This window comes from Musca autumnalis, unplaced genomic scaffold, assembly GCF_047663935.1.
Source record: "Musca autumnalis isolate F117 unplaced genomic scaffold, ASM4766393v1 scaffold_2, whole genome shotgun sequence".
In the NCBI taxonomy this organism is placed as follows: domain Eukaryota; kingdom Metazoa; phylum Arthropoda; class Insecta; order Diptera; family Muscidae; genus Musca; species Musca autumnalis.
In genome coordinates, this window is record NW_027411755.1 from 5,160,707 (window position 1) to 5,179,689 (window position 18,983).

The 18,983-nt window shown below is 36.3% G+C and overlaps 1 protein-coding gene across 3 annotated transcripts in view; it reads right to left on the reverse strand.

Moving 5' to 3' along the window:
- Window positions 1-12,184: 12,184 nt before the first annotated feature.
- The window catches only part of LOC141393570 (choline/ethanolamine kinase), a 39,259-nt gene continuing 32,460 nt past the window's right edge, over window positions 12,185-18,983 (reverse strand). The window contains exons 2-8 of one of the 3 annotated variants that reach the window (XM_073966682.1): window positions 16,936-16,959; window positions 16,750-16,856; window positions 16,414-16,672; window positions 13,678-14,174; window positions 13,550-13,615; window positions 13,085-13,487; window positions 12,185-13,004 (exon numbers count right to left, since the gene is read on the reverse strand). In XM_073966682.1, coding sequence (XP_073822783.1) covers window positions 12,927-13,004; window positions 13,085-13,487; window positions 13,550-13,615; window positions 13,678-14,174; window positions 16,414-16,672; window positions 16,750-16,856; window positions 16,936-16,959 — 1,434 coding nt within the window. In that variant the 3' untranslated portion in view covers window positions 12,185-12,926. Of the gene's footprint in view, window positions 13,005-13,084; window positions 13,488-13,549; window positions 13,616-13,677; window positions 14,175-16,413; window positions 16,673-16,749; window positions 16,857-16,935; window positions 17,816-18,983 lie in introns of those variants that run through there. The other 2 variants (XM_073966681.1, XM_073966683.1) reach the window with 2 other exon arrangements.

Consider the following 18,983-nt stretch of genomic DNA (forward strand, 5'->3'; position numbering starts at 1 on the left):
GATTTGTGCCAAATTAACTACGCAGTTCCAATGGCCCACATCATTTGTATGAACAAAATGCGAATACGTAATATCACACGTTAGAATTCAAAAAGAAATTAGGGCCGCTAGTTCTGTGAATTCGAGTACTTTGCGGTGAAAGAAAGACAATAATAACAAGTAAAAAAGTATCAGTCGGCTTTGCCAACAGAGATATACATACCATCAGCCTGTGCAAATTCAAACACTTTTTTCACAAAAAAATATGTATTTAGGGGGTTTCAAAATTTTGGTCGTATGAACCGACAAAAATGTTGATTAAGATTAAAGTTCAAAAATTTTGCGGAAAAGGTACTTAAAGGAATGGACCGACATAGACCATGGTGGTGCCATAGGGGGTTTTTACACCATTCGGGCTGTTCTCTAAAGAAGTATGGACTTGCCCCTGAAACAACTTTTACCATCGTAATTGAGGCAGCGAATGTAAGTTGATTCAACAAAAATCAAAGTGATTCAATAGCAGGTCTCAAAGTGAACATATCCAAAATTTTGTGTGGAGTGGACATATATAGTCCATATTCGAACCTGATCTATATCTGGTAGATATTATGAGAATGTGTAAAGTATGGGCCAAATCGGTTACTCCCTCGAAGAGTTGTCGTGCGCACAATTTTTCTGAATATTTTTGAACATTTGTGGGGTAGGTAACTGAAGGAGTGTACCGATATTGCTTATCTACGAACTTAAACTAAGTTTGGAAACAATATTACGAAGGCCAAATTTTGGCCGGAATCGGCATATCCGTTCGAGAATTATCTTGCGCTTCCACCCATAAACATGGTGTCATAGGGTTTGTTTTTCAACTTTCAGGCTATATTTTCAGGAAGTATGGACTTGCCCCTGAGGAAACTTGTACCTTCGTATAGGGGACAGTGAATACAAGATGTTACAACAAAAACCAAGGCGATTCGAGAGCAGGTCCTAAACTGAACTTTTCCGAAATTTTGTGTGGGAGGTACTCCAAGCAGTTTACCGATTGAGTCCATATTGGAACCTCATCTAAGTCTGGTAGAAATTTGATAATGTGCAAAGTATGGACCAGATCGGTTACTCCCCTCAAGAGTTATCGTACGCACAAATATTCCGAACATTTACGAACTTTTGTGGGGGAGGTACCGGAAGGAGTGGAACGATATAATCCATCTTTGAACTTGAACTAAGTTTGGACAAAATATTAAGAAAGAAAAATTTTGGACCGAATCGGCAGATCCGTTCGAGAGTTATCTTGCGCTCCAACCACTACACACGGTGTCATAGGGTTTTTTGTAACTTTCAGGCTATTTTCTCAGGAAGTATGGACTTGCCCCTAATGAAACTTACAGCGTCGTATAGAGGACAGCGAATACAACTTGCGTAAAAAAAATCAAAGCGATTCGAGACCAGGTCCTAAACTGAACTTTTCCGAAATTTTGTGTGGGAGGTACCCGAAGGAGTGGACCGATTGAGTCCATATTGGAACCTCATCTAAGTTTGGTAGAAATTACACGATGTGTAAAGTATGGACCAAATCGGTTATTCCCTACAAGAGTTATCGTGCGCACAAGTTTCGCGACAATTTTTGAACATTTGTGGGGGAGGTACCTGAAGGAGTGGACCTATATGGCCCATCTTCGAACTTAAATCGAATCTGGACAATATATTGCGATACCCAAAATTTGAACCGAATCGATTGATCCGTTCGAGAGTTATCGTGCGCACCAGCCAGACAGACAGACGGACAGACAGACAGACAGACGGACGGACATTGCTAGATCTACTCAAAATTGTCTGAAACGGATATCGTACAAACATACTTGGGGTCTAAAACCATTATTTCGATGAGGCACATTTTTGGTCGTATCAAAGTGTAAATACCCTCTTTAGCCTAAAGGCTGAGGGTATAAAAACCTAAATAATTCAACATCAGACTTATATCAGCCCTTTTTTACTAGCCTTAGAAAGAAGGGGGCGATATTATTATCAAAGTTGTAAATCGGAAAACTGCAATCAGAACAAACAACCGCAGAATACGGTTATATGCATTGGATTGGCTCAAAGGAATCTTCGAACAGGGCCTTTGTTTTTGTATTCGTGTATTTCGGCAATAAATCCGGGAACGTCTGCTCCAGCCTCTTTTGGTCCGTGTTGTAATAGAGAAGAACCCCGAGCCATGTATCTGTTTCGTTTGCAACGTTAAAAAACGGTTAGATGTAATGTTGGGAATGGGTGCACTTCCGAGGCTGCTCTGGTCTTCCCCGCCTCCAGAACATCTCCGTCATCGGATTCATCAACGTCGTCGGAATACGAAAGTACCCTCAGCATGTTGCTGTTCATAGACACGGAAATTCGTCATTCCTACAATTCAATTGCAACGGTTCCCCACAAAGTCGGCAAATTTGTAGATTTTATGGGTTGGAGAAATATCATAGTCGCCGCGATCCAGGAAAAATTCCACTGTCACCTGTAGCTTCCAACACTGCGATGGTTACAACGTTTTGCGAAGGCATCGCACTTGAAGCGGAAGAATAGGACTTGCCTTACTTATACACCAGTCTGTCTGTCCAGTACAGGCCTATGTCGGTTGAGCTTGATTCTAGTGGTAGCAGTAAACTGTGGGATTGCCGAGGTAGTGATACTTGTGTACACAGCGCAAATGAATAGTTGTGCCTGCTATTAGTTCGCTTTTGGTGGGTAATAACCCTCAGGTGATAGGGAACTTCAATGCCATCATTAGCTTTCGCATTCCGTCGTAGGCAATGACCTGAGAAGTACTGATCGAGCAAATTGATGGCTCCACATTTTACACTGTGAACAAAGACGCTCATACGAGAATAAGAGGTGATTGTCACTGCTCATCATTAATGAGCTGCACCCAGTCTAATAATTGGCGTGTCCTGGCAACTCGTCATTTCCCTTGAATCGGGCCTATCATTGTCTCCGTTAACAGATCATCTGACTTCATAACCTCTGATCGCCGTACTCTGCTGGACCATTGAAATGCCCATTGGCAAGGCTTCAGAGAATTTAGCAACCAATGCTTCAGAGAGCTAACTCGGGTAGCGAGCAAACGCTCGCTATATAGCAGCTAGTCAAATATCTGAAATTAGGTAAAATTTCCCAGTATCGCACGAAGCCTAAAAGGCCGCGGCACATACGGTCCGTTGAGCGTCGCGTTACAACAACCACATGAAAACTTCAAGAACAAACTTGGCATCACTTACACATTTTTCATGTGGTTGTTGTTTTCAACGCGCAACGTGTCACAAAACGGACCGTATGTGCCGGGGCCAAAAGTCCCATGAGTTAGGGAATTTAATCTTGAAGTCAACAGGCTAGTAGGCGAATATAGACGAAAAAGTGGCTAGACCCCCTGAAGCAGTACAGCATTGGTACAAGATTAAGTAATTTGTGGGGAACGGTTAAATCACTTTTGAGTCCGGGAAAGAAGGATGATAGAACTGCTGTTACTTTCAGCTTTGTGACAGTGAAAGATCCGAAAACATGCGAGTGTTATTTTATCCAGCAATTTTAGAGCACCCCGAGAGTGATAGGGCGAAGAGGAGCATGCTATGCCGCACAATGGTTCAGGAATCGATTTTCCTGGCCAAAAATAAAAATTTTGTTTGGTCAAAGATATTTAATTTCTATATGGGATTCGATAGTAAACATATTGAAACTAAGGAAACCCAAAAATTAGGTCAAAATAATGGAAAATGTGAGCGTGGTGTGCCACTAAAGACGAACATTTTCCCCATTTTTGGGAAATACGTAATTTTTGCAAATTTCTGGAGAAAGACGTAGCTATTTCTCGGAAAGTATAAAAGATATTGTGTTCATTGTTTTTTGTATGGTAGGTAGGATTGTGGCCTTTAAAAGTCGTTTTAACAAATTACCGTAGCGTTTACACAACATGAGCTATTTTATTTTTCCTCAGGTACTAAATTTTATGAAATTCCAAATTTAGTGGACTATAACTTTTGTGGAACAACATGGAACAAAGTTCCGTTTCCACAGAAAGATCCCTGAGAGTCTCCTCTTTTAGCCCATATATACTTTTGTATCCGTCCCGTTCCGTCCGTTTAACACTTTTTTCAATTTATTGAAATTACATGGGTAAAATGTGTGTGTTTTTATACTGTTTCCATCTGAATTACAGCTTTTTGACACAAATTCACATTTTTTTAATATATTAGTTTTTATACGAGTTATATAAGTTTTATGAAAATCGAAAGAGTAATTTTTTTAATTTTTAAAAAAAATTTAATTTTTTTGTAAATTTTTTTTTACAATTTTTTGAAAAAAATTTTTTTCGACATTTTTTTTCGATTTTTTTTTTTAGTTTTTTTGGTAATTTTATTATTTATTTGTTGGTGTTTGACCATCTTTAATACATAGGAAGATATAAAAACCACAAAAACACTCATATCTTGATGAAAAATAGTAAACAAATTCACAAGTTTAACTTTGACCTTGATTTTCTCTGCAACTACTAGACCGAATGTGACCGCTTTTCTTTCGTCTGAAAGCTGGTTGTGTTATCTGTCTAACAAAAAAAGGTGAAAATATCTCTATCCGTTCAAAAGTTACAGAATTTTGACCAGGAAAAAACGATTCTGAACCACTGTGCGCCGTATAAAAACAATCTCAGTCAAGGATGTACCACTACAATTTACTAAGAACGATGTTCCAGATGTCATAGTAAACGTGAAATCACCCAAATCGCTGTGTCCACACGGAATCTCAATGGTAATGCTTAAGAAACTGAATGAACAAGTGTCCTCACCCTATTATTAGTCACTAGGCCGGGGCGATTTGAAAACCTTAATGGGCCCTTCGCGTTTCTTATTCCTGGGATTGAACTGAGCAAAAAAGTCTACTAGACCATTTTGGCATATAACAGCCAAACCATTAAGATTTTCGATCGAACACAAGCCAAGACAGTAGTTAAGAACTCTCTAATACATCGCAAAAGCATTGGAACACTCCTTCAGGCGGTTTTGGCCTTGACAAGGTGCAAACTTTTCGAAAAATGTCGATAAATGGCACTGTGCTACAAAAGTTGACCAGAAAAATATTTAAGCGTTCTGCTGCAAAATTATATCGTGTTGGGATCCATGGACAACCACAATGCCTTTAGTTCGTTTGTATCACTTCGTTTTACTTTTTTTTATAACGGTAAAAGGAGTGAAAATCTGTTTTTCTTACATTTTTAAATTTAAACAGACATATCTTCTTTTTCTTACAACGGATTTCTAGTGATCCTTCTTCCTTTTAAAGGGGTGAATAATATCTTTCGAACAAGTTATTATTTTTTTTTAAATCGGTTAACAAATGGCTATGTTATAGTGGTTTAAGTCTGAAAACCCCCACAAAAAAACTACAACTGAATTTCTCATAATTTTCAAAAATATAAAGTTTTTTTGTTTTGTTCAATATTTATTTTGAAAATTGTGAGAAATTCAGTTTTTTTGTGGGGGTTTTCAGACTTAATCCACTATAACTTAGCCATTTGGTAACCGATTTAAAAAAACTAATAACTTGTTCGAAAGATATTATTCACCCCTTTAAAAGGAAGAAGGATCACTAGAAATCCGTTGTGAGAAAAAGAAGATGTGTCTGTTTAAATTTGAAAATGTAAGAATCCCAAATGTTCGCTACTTTTAGTGTTATAAAAAAATGATACGGAGTTACCCAATCGAAATAAAGGCATTTTCGTTGTCCATGGATACTAACACGATAGAATTTTGCATCCGAACGCTTAAATATTTTTCTGGTCAAATGTTGCAGCACAATGTCATTTATCGATACTTTCCGAAAAGTTTGCACATTCTTAAGGCCAAAACTGCCTGAAGGAGCGTTCCAATGCTTTTGAGATGTATTAGAGAGTTTTCAATTACTGTCTTGGCTACAATTTTTGTCTTTGTGTTGGATCGAAAATCTCAATGGTTTGGCTGTTATATGCTAAAATTTCTAAAAAACGTAAATAAAAAACTTAAAGTCAAAATCGGGAGGCTCGATTTTCACGGTAGATATATGGTCCAGTGGACTTTTTTGCTCAGTTCAATCCCAGGAATCAGAAACGCGAAGGGTTCAATAAGGTTTTTTTCCTTCCACACAAATCGCCCCACCCTATTAGTCACCCATATTGTCCCAGAAGCCTGAAGAAATGGTCATGTTGAAACGAAAAATTGCTGATGCGCCCCCTACATATTTTTGGTGTCATAGCATTCATTGTTTTAGTACAAATATGACTTCGGTTTGAGTCTCAACTTATTTTGGGACATCCTAGACAGTTACCTCAATTGAAAGCATGCCAAACACAAATAAAAATACTGTGAATTCAATTTATCGTCCAACTTGATGTTAAGTTCGACCGGCCGAATCTCTTCTACCTCTTGCAAAATATTACGATTTATTCGGTTTGAGTTACTTGACCATACGAACTATCGAACCAAACAATGAAATTGCCGCACGTTGGGTTTGCCGGAAAAACTAAACTATTTGAGTTTGGTTTTGCATAACGTTGGTCAGAAGTTTTAGTTTAATAGCCAAATATTAACAAATGTTTTCTTTGTGCGCCTCCAGTCTCCATACAATTTAACACTCCTTTAGGTTACCTCCTCTCATCCCAATCATCATCAACCCATTCTTCAGACGAGTCCCACTCGTCTGTAGAATCATTAGAATGGTCGTTGACGGTCTACCCACGCACTGCTTCACTGCATTTTTGCTGGTGTGGACGCAAAAAGTAAATGCCATAAGTCCCGAGCCACACCAGAGTAATTTCACTGAAATTTTGACATGAAAGTCAAAGAAAATGTAAAATAAAACGGTCTGTTTGTTTCATACGAATATTGCAACAAAGCAAAATTGCAGAACACATGAACCATGTACACTAGTTTCTTGAAATTATGAATTTTTCCCAAAAACTGCAAAGTTTCATGTCAAAATTTCATTGAAATTACTCTGGTGTGGCCCGGGACTTATGGCATTTACTTTTTGCGTCCACACCAGCAAAAATGCAGTGAAGCAGTGCGTGGGTAGATATGGAATATTTTTATTTCGTGTCATATGACATTGATAGCTAGGGTAAACTACCTCTAAGCACCTATAACAAGTAAAAAGGTATCAGTCGGCTTTGCCGACAGAGTTATACCCTCAGCCTGTGCAAATTGAAACACTTTTTTCACAAAAAACTTATGTATTTAGGGGGTTTCAAAATTTTGGTCGTATGAACCGACAAAAATGTTGATTAGGATTAAAGTTCAAAAATTTTGCGGAAAAGGTACTTAAAGGAATGGACCGACATAGACCATGGGTGTGTCATAGGGGGTTTTTACACCCTTCGGGCTGTTTTCTCAAGAAGTATAGACTTGCCCCTGAAACAACTTTTACCATCGTAATTGAGGCAGCGAATGTACATAAGTTGCTTTAACAAAAATCAAAGTGATTCAATAGCAGGTCTTAAAGTGAACTTTTCCGAAATTTTGTGTGGGAGGTACCCGAAGGAGTGGACCGATTGAGTCCATATTGGAACCTCATCTAAGTTTGGTAGAAATTACACGATGTGCAAAGTATGGACCAAATCGGTTATTCCCTACAAGAGTTATCGTGCGCACAAGTTTTGCGACAATTTTTGAACATTTGTGGGGGAGGTACCTGAAGGAGTGGACCTATATGGCCCATCTTCGAACTTAAATCGAATCTGGACAAAATATTACGATACCCAAAATTTGAACCGAATCGATTGATCCGTTCGAGAGTTATCGTGTGCACCAGCCAGCCAGACAGACAGACGGACGGACATTGCTAGATCTACTCAAAATTGTCTGAAACGGATATCATACAAACATACTTGGGGTCTAAAACCATTATTTCGATAAGGCACATTTTTGGTCGTATCAAAGTGTAAATACCCTCTTTAGCCTAAAGGCTGAGGGTATAAAAAGAGTATAAAGAAATTAAGACAGTATTTATAGAGCTGTCCATTTATTGACAATTTCAACAATTTCAATAAAGATATAATTGAGCAGTTCGCAGGTCGTCTATAAAGACCGTCTTCCTCTTTATTGACAAATTGAAAGAAGTACATGTATAAATAATGTCTTCTCTTTGTCTATAAGGAGTGCCTTCTGGCCTCCTTTATATATGAGAGAATTTATGTAACAATTACAACATAGGCAATATAAAACATATTTGCGGTATTAATTAGTTGTTGTTGTTGTAGCAGCATGAAACCTACGTAGGAGCATAGGTTTAATACTGGGGGTATTAATTAGTAGACAGGGGAATTTTATGCAACCCCTATGTAAGCGAATGTAAGTTGCTTCAACAAAAATCAAAGTGATTCAATAGCAGGTCTTAAAGTGAACTTATCCAAAATTTTGTGTTGGAGGTACGGGATGGAGTGGACAAATATAGTCCATATTCGAACATTATCTATATCTGGTAGATATTATGAGAATGTGTAAAGTATGAACTTTTGTGGGGTAGGTACCTGAAGGAGTGGACCGATATGGCTTATCTACGAACTTAAACTAAGTTTGGAAACAATATTACGAAGGCCAAATTTTGGCCGGAATCGGCATTTCCGTTCGAGAATTATCTTGCGCTTCCACCCATAAACATGGTGTCATAGGGTTTGTTTTTCAACTTGCAGGCTTATTTTTCAGGAAGTATGGACTTGCCCCTGAGGAAACTTGTACCTTCGTATAGGGGACAGTGAATACAATATGTTACAACAAAAACCAAGGCGATTCGAGACCAGGTCCTCAACTGAACTTTTCCGAAATTTTGTGTGGGAGGTACCCGACGGATTGGACCGATTGAGTCCATATTGGAACCTCATCTAAGTTTTGAACATTTGTGGGGGAGGTACCTGAAGGAGTGGACCTATATGGCCCATCTTCGAACTTAAATCGAATCTGGACAAAATATTACGATACCCAACATTTGAACCGAATCGATTGATCCGTTCGAGAGTTATCGTGCGCACCAGCCAGCCAGTCAGACAGACAGACGGACGGACATTGCTAGATCTACTCAAAATTGTCTGAAACGGATATCGTACAAACATACTTGGGGTCTAAAACCATTATTTCGGTGAGGCACATTTTTGGTCGTATCAAAGTGTAAATACCCTCTTTAGCCTAAAGGCTGAGGGTATAAAAACTTGGACCATGTTTTGTAACCAGCTAACCAGATATCACTGCTAAATTTCTGTGCAAGATCAAGCATGATTTGAAGTGTTTATGTGCTTCATAAACTCAAAAAACATTTTTTTGAATTATGCCAAACTCTTAGTAAGTCCCGGTCCACACTAGAGTGAATTTCATTATGAAATTTCATAAAATTAGGTGTTCTTAAATCGAATTCCCCACTACAGCAATTTTACGATTTTACTTTACTATGGAGGTCGACCTAGAGACGCATAATTTCATGCAATTTTTTTAATAAAATCACTCTAGTGTGGATCGGGACTAAATAAGCTGCAACTCATTCAGCCCTATTCTGAACGCATGGGAGTTGGGAATTTTTTCCCATTCCCACATTTTCGTATTCTGAATAAAATTTTGTGGGAGTTTTTTTCCCATTTCCCATCTCCCCTCATTCTGAATGAAGTTCGAATTGGGAATTTGTTCCCATGGGAAAAAGTATACATTCTCTATCTTGAATTGTGGGAGAATTTTGTGTCTTTTTGTGGGAAAAATCTCCCCAGCAAACAGTGTGGGAGTTTGAAAAAAATTTTCAAGAAATTTCATATTTTTATGAAATTTCATATTTTAAGACATCTACACGACAAAATTATTGCAAATATTTATAATCGCCATGTGTTTGCTTAATAAAAGCATACAAAATGTACTGTAAAATATGTCATTAGTAGACTTCGGATTTTGCATATTCTTATATGATACTAAAACCTGCAAGAATCTAACATGTTTTACACCGATAAAAAATTTTCCTTTATGTTATCGAACAAAACAAAACAAATGTAGTAAAAATTAGTAGATTTTTGCAGTTCTGGAACAGACCATATGTATTGAAATACGAGAAAAAGAGTCATGGTTGATTCTGTTAACGCAGCAAAGCAAGTAAAAACAAATCAATTTCAAAAGAATTTTTGGCAATAATTATTAAAATATATTGGAAAATAACCATAATACATACAATCTTTACAACTTGTATTCATTTTCGTAATATAATCTTCCGGTTTTTTAAATCAGACGACTAACGTTCTATTGAAAACGTATTAGTCTCCTCAACGACACGACAACTATCACACAAACATACATACATATATGCTAAATTATTGCAATGCTATTCCATTTTCCGAAATGCCTTTTCTTGAATAGGATCGTTATTTTTGAACGTAGAAGCTTGAAATTTTGCAAGGGCATGTGTTTTAGTTTTAGATTCAATCAAAAACGTATTTTATTTATTTATTTTTTTGAGATACGTTTTCTGAAATATGTAATAATTGAGAAAAATATCCGAATTTTTCTTTTTGAATTTTTTTTAAAATATGCAAAATACGAGTTCTAGCGATCATTAGGAATAAATAAAACTAGCGATATACGCGTTAAACCCCTAACTAAAATTATTCCGAATCAACATACAATTTTTAAATTAGTTGCAAACTTAAAAAGTTCCTATTACTTTATACACAAAACTTATGTTTGCCTACTAATTAAAAAAATGCTTACACCAATTCGCAAATTCTGAAGAAAATGTGCTTATTAGAACAACACCACACATCGTTGACTACATTCACTTAAAAAATCCATAAATCAATGCACGGTTGTTGAATTAAGTGAGTTGTGCTTTGCTAATCTAATTCAAAAACCGCGAATTCAATGCAAATAGGCATTTTGTATTAAAAAACAAAATTACATCCCCCCAAAAGTATGCTATAATAATTTGGTGTAACTGATTTCGAATTTCGAAATTCCAGCTCCCATCATTTGATGTTCCCACGTCGTTGAGAATATGGAAAACGTGGGAATGGGAAATTTCGCTCCCATGGGAAACAGTTCCCATGGGAATGTTCAGAATAGGGCTGATTGAGTTTTAGAGATATCAACATGAAAATTTGACACAAGATAAAATAGAAGTCGTAGAAAAAATAGAAATTGCTAACTTAGGAAACGCATTTTTTTAATTTATGCCACTCTTTGAGTAAATGAGCGATATGCAAAATTATTCAAAATGCATAAATTTTGCATATGCAAAAAATAATATTTGTTGCATATCCAAATATTTATACATTTTACATATAAACAAATATTTCAATAATAGGTACAAAAATGTTTGTTTGTAAAATTTTTCTGTATAAAACCATCTTCAGACAAGTCAATAAAATAGAGAAATGTATAACCACCACGGCCATAAACTTCAAAATACCGAAAATCGTGAGGTATCGTTCTATGAAGCCTATATAGAGGCCTGGACCTATACGGCAAATTTCAGGTGGAATGTTTTATATCCCCAAGGAAGACTTAATACCAAATTTCAGCCATTTCAAAGGTATATTGAGGACACAACCTTCAAAATAACGGCAATCGAGAGGTACTGTTTTATGGGAGCTATATGAAGACGCGGACCTATGCGGACAAATTCCAGTTTTAAAGTTTCATACTCCCAGTGGAGAGCCATTTCGGTGGGATATTCAGGTCTCAAATCCTTGCATATGGTTTTACATACATATGATATGATAATTTTATGGAATTATGTAAAAATATATCAAAATATACAAAAATTTCTGAGCCTAATTCGTTTTATTTTGCGATGAAACTAGTTTTTGTCCAATCAGATTTTTCCTGCGACCATCCTAACCATATACGCATTTGCGTAGGATTCCGCTGTCTATTAATTAGAAATAAATGGATATACCCCACTGTTAAACATTTTCTTGCACTTCAAATATTTGAAGAAACAAAGTATGGACAGTATACATAATTGAAACATAAAAAATGTTTGAAACTTTAACAGCATTATTGATCATAAAGCTCGATTCCAACGAGAAATTAATTAAAAAATTAACTCTAAAAATGATCTTCGCCTAAAAAGGCAAAATCTTCAAATAAATAAATAATATCAATTCAACAGGGGATCTGATGAGAAGACCTCTGTCGAATTGACTATTGTATATCAAAGAAAAACAACCAAATGATATAAACTTTATTTTATTTTACCATTTTATTACAAACGATATATGGAATTTATGTTCTTATAAAGATTGAAAGTGGCTTATTTATCGATTCCACACGTCGTTTTACATGGAAATTTGGTGGGCTAACTTATAATAATCCCTCCACTATCCATTTTTATGGTGAGTTTTGTTTTTTAATATTATAATATAACTTAACCTATAAAAAATGTGGTGTATAAAATACGCATCATCATATATTGTTCGAAAGGAAAACATTAAAAATTAAGGTAATATAAAACGATTCAATAAGGAAAATACATAATTAAATGCCAAAAGACATAATTTTTGACATTTTACAATAACATTAAGTGCATAGAAAAACAAGGAATCTGACAGAACAATGCTTAAGGAAAAATAAAAATTGAATATGCTAACTATTTGTCTATAATATATAAATATAAGGATAAGTCGACGCAATTATTTAAGTAAAAAAATCCATCACAGCACTATTTAAAAATAGTCTTAAAACGTTTTACGAAACGAACACTTCATTAACTTCACCCAACAAACTCAACTGCAATTTGCCGCAGCTAAATGTTTTGTCATCGTCTTCTGTGTTTACTTTATATCTTATTGTTATATAATTCCTAGCTTTAAAAAAATTAAGTTGTATATGACCTGTCTTGAAATTCGCTCAGTTCAATTTTTAAAATTGACCAAATTTTTTAAGTAACTACATCTTAATGGTCGAATACAATTCCTAAACAGTCATCATGTGTTCATTAATGTAGGCCTGTTTGAGATTGAGATACTCCTTAGCTCTACAAATCGCATAGTCCTACAAAAAAAATAATAATCAGAAAATATACATTATTTAAAATCTTTAATTTGTAAAATTTATGTATGTGTGTTACTCACCCAATACCCAAATTCAATATTGGATGTAACATTCATCAAAGACCATAGACTCCAAAATAGATGAGACATCATAGTAAATACTGTCACTTCCTCATCCACATCGTCGATTTCCTTTTGTGAAGGTTCCCAGTCATCTTCTTTATCATTGAATTTCTTGAGATATGTTCTTATAAATTGATGCCTCTGCTCTGTTGTGGGATAGTTTTCTTTAAGGAAATAATAGAAGGGAGCATCGGAACGATTGTAATTGAAGGTCCATTCCAAGAAATGATTTGCCAAATCGAAGCCACGATAATTGTAGGCGCAATACTCAAAATCAATTATTTTTAAGTCGGGTACAGTACAGCCATTGGCATTTTCAATTGCCGAATCACCCGAAGAATCCAAATCAGGTTTCTTTTGTCTAATAAGGGAAAGAAATATACGTCATATACTGTATACAGATCTTTGAAGGATCATACATACCCAATAACTGTGGTGGCATCCTCACTACTCATTGAAATATTTTCCAAAGCCACATCTTCGGTAGCCCTAAAAAACAAGAGTTTTTATTAAATCAATTCATTTAAGAAAAAACACACTAAAAATCTTACTCTGCTTCATCATTTGTCGTGGTTTTCATCAGGATATTACCCTCTTGCATATCATTGTGGCAAAACAACACTGGATAATTGTGCTGATTTATAACACCCCTTAGCCAAAGTACCTCCGCGTCATAATCAACGCCACGCATAAAATTCACAATATCCTGATCTGACCATTTGGAATTCGGTTTTAAAATATCCGGTAAATATCTTTGCCAACGTTCCATACAATTCCACAGCCAATCAGGTTCCTTGGACATGGGAATATTTAAGGTATGAATTTCAGCCATTTTTTCAGCAATTTTCATTGATATTTCTGGTATAGCTAATTCGGAAGTTAATAAAGCTCTGGCAGGAATGTATTGTTCGAGACGGCCACCGGGAAAAATGCCATATAAACGGGGACCAAAATGACGTTCACTCAGCAATGCAAACACCACAGATTCTGTGATCATTTGCTCCAAGGCATCTTCACCATGAGATTGGCCATAGATGCGTAAAAGGACCTGTAGGAAAAAATAGAAGAAATGAGTAGAGGTTAATAAGACGAAATATAAAAGAACATTATATGGATGATACTTAAGACGAGCTCAAGGTAGTTTTTTTAGAAGAGCTAAAAGGAGTATTTATAGACGAATTGAAGGGAGTCTTTATATGCGAGCTGAAGGAAGTCTTTATAGAGGAGCTGAAATGAGTCTTTATAGACGACGAGCAGAAGGGATTCCTTATAGACGAGCTGAAGGGAGTCTTTATAGACGAATTAAAGGGAGTCTTAAGGACGAGCTATATGAGTCTTTATATGCGAGCTGCAGGGAGTCTTTATAGACGAGATGAAGGGAGTCTTTATAGACGAGATGAAGGGAGTCTTTATAGACCAATTGAATAGAGTCTCTTTGGACGAGCTAAATGAGTCTTTATTTGCGAACTGAAGGGAGTCTTTATAGACGAGCTGAAGGGAGTCTTTATAGACGAGTTGTAGGGAGTCTCTATAGACGAATTGAAGAGAGTCTTTATGGACGCGCTAAATGAGTCTTTATATGCGAGCTGAAGTGAGTCTTTATAGACGAGCTGAAGGGAGTCTTTATAGAAGAGCTGAAGGGAGTCTTTATAGACGAGTTGAAGGGAGTCTCTATAGACGAATTGAAGAGAGTCTTTATGGACGCGCTAAATGAGTCTTTATATGCGAGCTGAAGGGAGTCTTTATAGACGAGCTGAAGGGAGTCTTTATAGACGAGCTGAAGGGAGTCTTTATAGACGAGCTGAAGGGAGTCTTTATAGACGAGCTGAAGGGAGTCTTTATAGACGAGCTGAAGGGTGTCTTTATAGACGAGCTGAAGGGAGTCTTTATAGACGAGCTGAAGGGACTCCTTATAGACGAGCTGAAAGGTGTCTTTATAGACGAGCTGAAGGGAGCCTTTATAGTCGAGCTGAAGGGAGCCTTTATAGACGAGCTGAAGGGAGTCTTTATAGACGAGCTGAAGGGAGTCTTTATAAACGAGCTGAAGGGAGACTTTATAAACGAGCTTAATGGAGTCTTTATAGACAAACTGATGGTAGCCTTTATAGATGAACTGAAGGGAGTGTTTACGGACGAGCTGAAAGGAGTCTTTAAAGACGATCTGATATAGACGAGCTGATGGGAGTCTTTAAAGACGAGCTGAGGAGATATTATATGCGAGCTGAAGGGAGTCTTTATAGATGACGAGCAGAAGGGATTCCTTATAAACGAGCTGAAGGGAGTCTTTATAGACGAATTGAAGGGAGTCTCTATAGACGAATTAAAGCGAGTCTTTATGGACTAGCTAAATGAGTCTTTATATGCGAGATGAAGGGAGTCTTCATAGTCGAGATGAAGGGAGTCTGCAAAGACGATCTGAAGGGAGTCTTTATAGACGAGCTGAAGGGAGTCTTTATAGACGAGCTGAAGGGAGTCTTTATAGACGAGCTGAAGGGAGTCTTTATAGACGAGCTGAAGGGAGTCTTTATAGACGAGCTGAAGGGAGTCTTTATAGACGAGCTGAAGGGAGTCTTTATAGACGAGCTGAAGGGTGTCTTTATAGACGAGCTGAAGGGAGTCTTTTTAGACGAGCTGATGGGAGTCTTTAAAGACGAGCTGAGGAGATATTATTAAGGGAGTCTTTATAGTCGAGCTGAAGGGAATCATTATAGCATTATAGACGAACGGAAGGAAGTCTTTATAGACGAACGTAAGGAAGTCTTTATATACGAGCTGAAGGCAGTTTTATAGGCGAACGGAAGGGAGTCTTTTTAGGCGAGCTTAAAGGAATCTTTATAGACTAGCTTAAGGGCATCTTTATAGACCTGCTGAAAGCAGTCTTTATAGACGAGCTGAAGGGGTCTTTGTTAATTTTATAAACTACTAATATAGTAATCTGTATAGAGGAACTGTAGCGAGCATTTATGGACGATCAGGATAAGAATGGACATGTTTTAGGTGACTAGAAGAGAGAAGCAGGCTGTTTCAATAACGTTTGAGCTACGCAGACATATGTGTGGCCCTTGTCGCTTTAAAAAAACAAGGATGGTCAGTTTCTCTAAAACGGTTCGAAACCAAAATAGTTCGCACTATTAAACTTCGATTTCAAAAATGTTTCATTTGTTGTTTACTAACTAAATAAACCTTTTTTGGTGGTAATTTGAATGAATTTGATTTCGAATTGTCTTAAAGAAACAGAAATTACTTCTAGAAACGTATTTGTCCTTCTTAGCATTTCGCGAACTTACCTCTTTTGGTTCCTTTTGCCTATAAGAGGCCAATGTGGACGATGAACTATCATAGCGTTTGCGTTTATTACCATTACAATCGCCGGCCGAAAGGAGGTCATTGAAATCTTGCTCATTTCTATTTTCGTCATTATCTGAGTGTGCCAATGCCGAAGATGATGATGTTGATGCCACTGAATCATTGACTTCATTAGTGGTGGTGGTAGAATTGCATTCTTGTGGCAAACTTACGTAATATAAAAAGTTGGAAAGTCCACCGCTATAATGGTAAAACAAAATAGAGAATTTCAACATATTACCACTGATGTGATGTCATTATGGTGAAAAATAACCTACCTTATACGTTTGACAATTAATTGCTCGGTAGGTACCTCTTTCCAACGTCCATTCAAATAATCACGACATATGCGGGCAGCTGCTTGACGTATCTCCTCAAAAGAGGCCTAGAAAAGAGGAACAAAAAATGCATTAATTTCATTTTTCTTAAGGCAACTTTCGACAAACTTAGGCATCGCGGCATACTTGCGGTCCAAACAATTGGTACACCTTTTCATGAGATATTGGTTTTTTGCCAATTTTTCGAGAGACGTTTTGTTGTTTCATATTCCAAGTTGTTGTTTGATATTTATCAGGAGAAGCACGATTTGTATTGGAATATCACAGATTTGTTTTAAAATTTAGTTATTGATTTTTTGCTTTTCTTGTGAATTGTTGAATCGTATGCAATTGGTAGTGTTAATTGAAAGCACTATTAGTTGTCTTTGTTAATTTGTTTTTGGAATTAAGGAACAAACTGTTTCTTAGTAAGTGTGTGGTCTATTGAGGACAAATGATTTCGACAAGGCACTTTTGTGAACTGAGTCTTTTTAAAACGTTGGCTAAAATGTTACGTGTCTAAAAGTAGAATTTTGTAACAAACTAGAATTTCGTGTCAGCCACTGAGCGCCGTATATACACACCGGGTCGGGTGTGGTTGCTGTGCCTTCACCACTTTAAACGTAAACTACTTGGGTTTCCCTTTCTTAAAACCGGTGTTTGCTCAAAAGTTTTTTTCTTCTTCTTTTTTGGCAAAAGTTTCCAAGGCAACAAAGTTGTTCCGCTTCGACACGCGATTAATTTAACAATACCACCATGCAAATGCAATTTGTAAGACCCACATACAAATAGTTTGAAAAAAGGAGGTCAAAATCAGCCAATGCACTTGCACTATGTAATTAATTTATTGAACGCATGTTCTCAGTCTCAAAAAGTCAAATAATGGAGAGAGTAATTTGGGCTTATTTAGAGAGTTTTTTTTTTAATTTAAAGGAACAATTTAATTTCTTTGCCGGTATTTGCCGATAACTAGCCTGTACTACCACTCTTTATTTTCACCAATTTCACATTTCTTATTCCTACCAATGAGGCGCATGTCATCTAGAATTTTGAGAAAACCAAAACATCTTTTTACACCCTGAATAACATTTCACCTAACGGTCGTATATTTACAAGAAAATAACGTATGGCACTGTGCTACAAACAAATATTTAGACTTATCTAAAGGGAAACCTTACATTCGTTCAGAGTTGAATTCGAATTGTAATAAACCACATGTGGTATAAAATTGCATTCAAGACGATCAGGAGAACTTTTTCTGGTATTTTCAATTATATATTTTTCACATGTAAGCAACCAGAATATAAGAAAGTTTACACCTAATGTAACTGAAATGCTAATAGCAGAACTTTAATGTTAACATTAACCACATATGTATATGTAAGTGCATTATGGAATCCGTAAAATATTGAACTTGAAAATATCCAGATTTCATTATAAAAAGTATATATTTTTGGGTGTTTTTATAGACGGCCCAAATGGAATTTTAATACATGATATAAGGTGGGACATATAGTAAGTATGCCTGAAGCTGTATTTCTAGATCTTAACTCTCCCTTGTGGTCTTCCGTATTTAAAAACATTCCTAAATCTTACCTAATACATTTTAGGTTTCCATATAAAAATAGAGATGGCAAATGGTTAAATACCCAGATATTTACCGAATATGTGGGTATAAACTACAGAAACTAATATCATCCAATTAGATGCGAAAACGTAGTGGATTGGCAAATTTTAACTGACTATGAATTAAATTACTTTTTTTTTGGATACGGGGTAAGTTAAAATATATGGTCTGTTCCAGAACTGCAATAATCTACTAATTTTTACTATATTTTCCGATAACATAAAGGAAAAATTGTTATCGTAGTAAAAATTAGTAGATTCTTGCAGGTTCTGGAACAGACATATATTGTTACAACATCATTTTCGATATTTGAGAGCTTTTGGAGCGGTGTGTTGTAGTTCTCCTAGCAGAAAAACATAAATAAATGTTGGATCGAGATCCAAATTTTATCATATATCAGATGGATTCACAACGATTTCAGTGGATAATCTTGAGATTTAATTCCTCCTCAACAAAGCAATAATTTTTGCATTAATTGTTAACTTTTTCGCACAAGCAACTCCAACGACCGACTTGACATATAAAAAGCTTAGCCTGCGTGGTTAAACCGCTTTTCTGGTATTCTTGT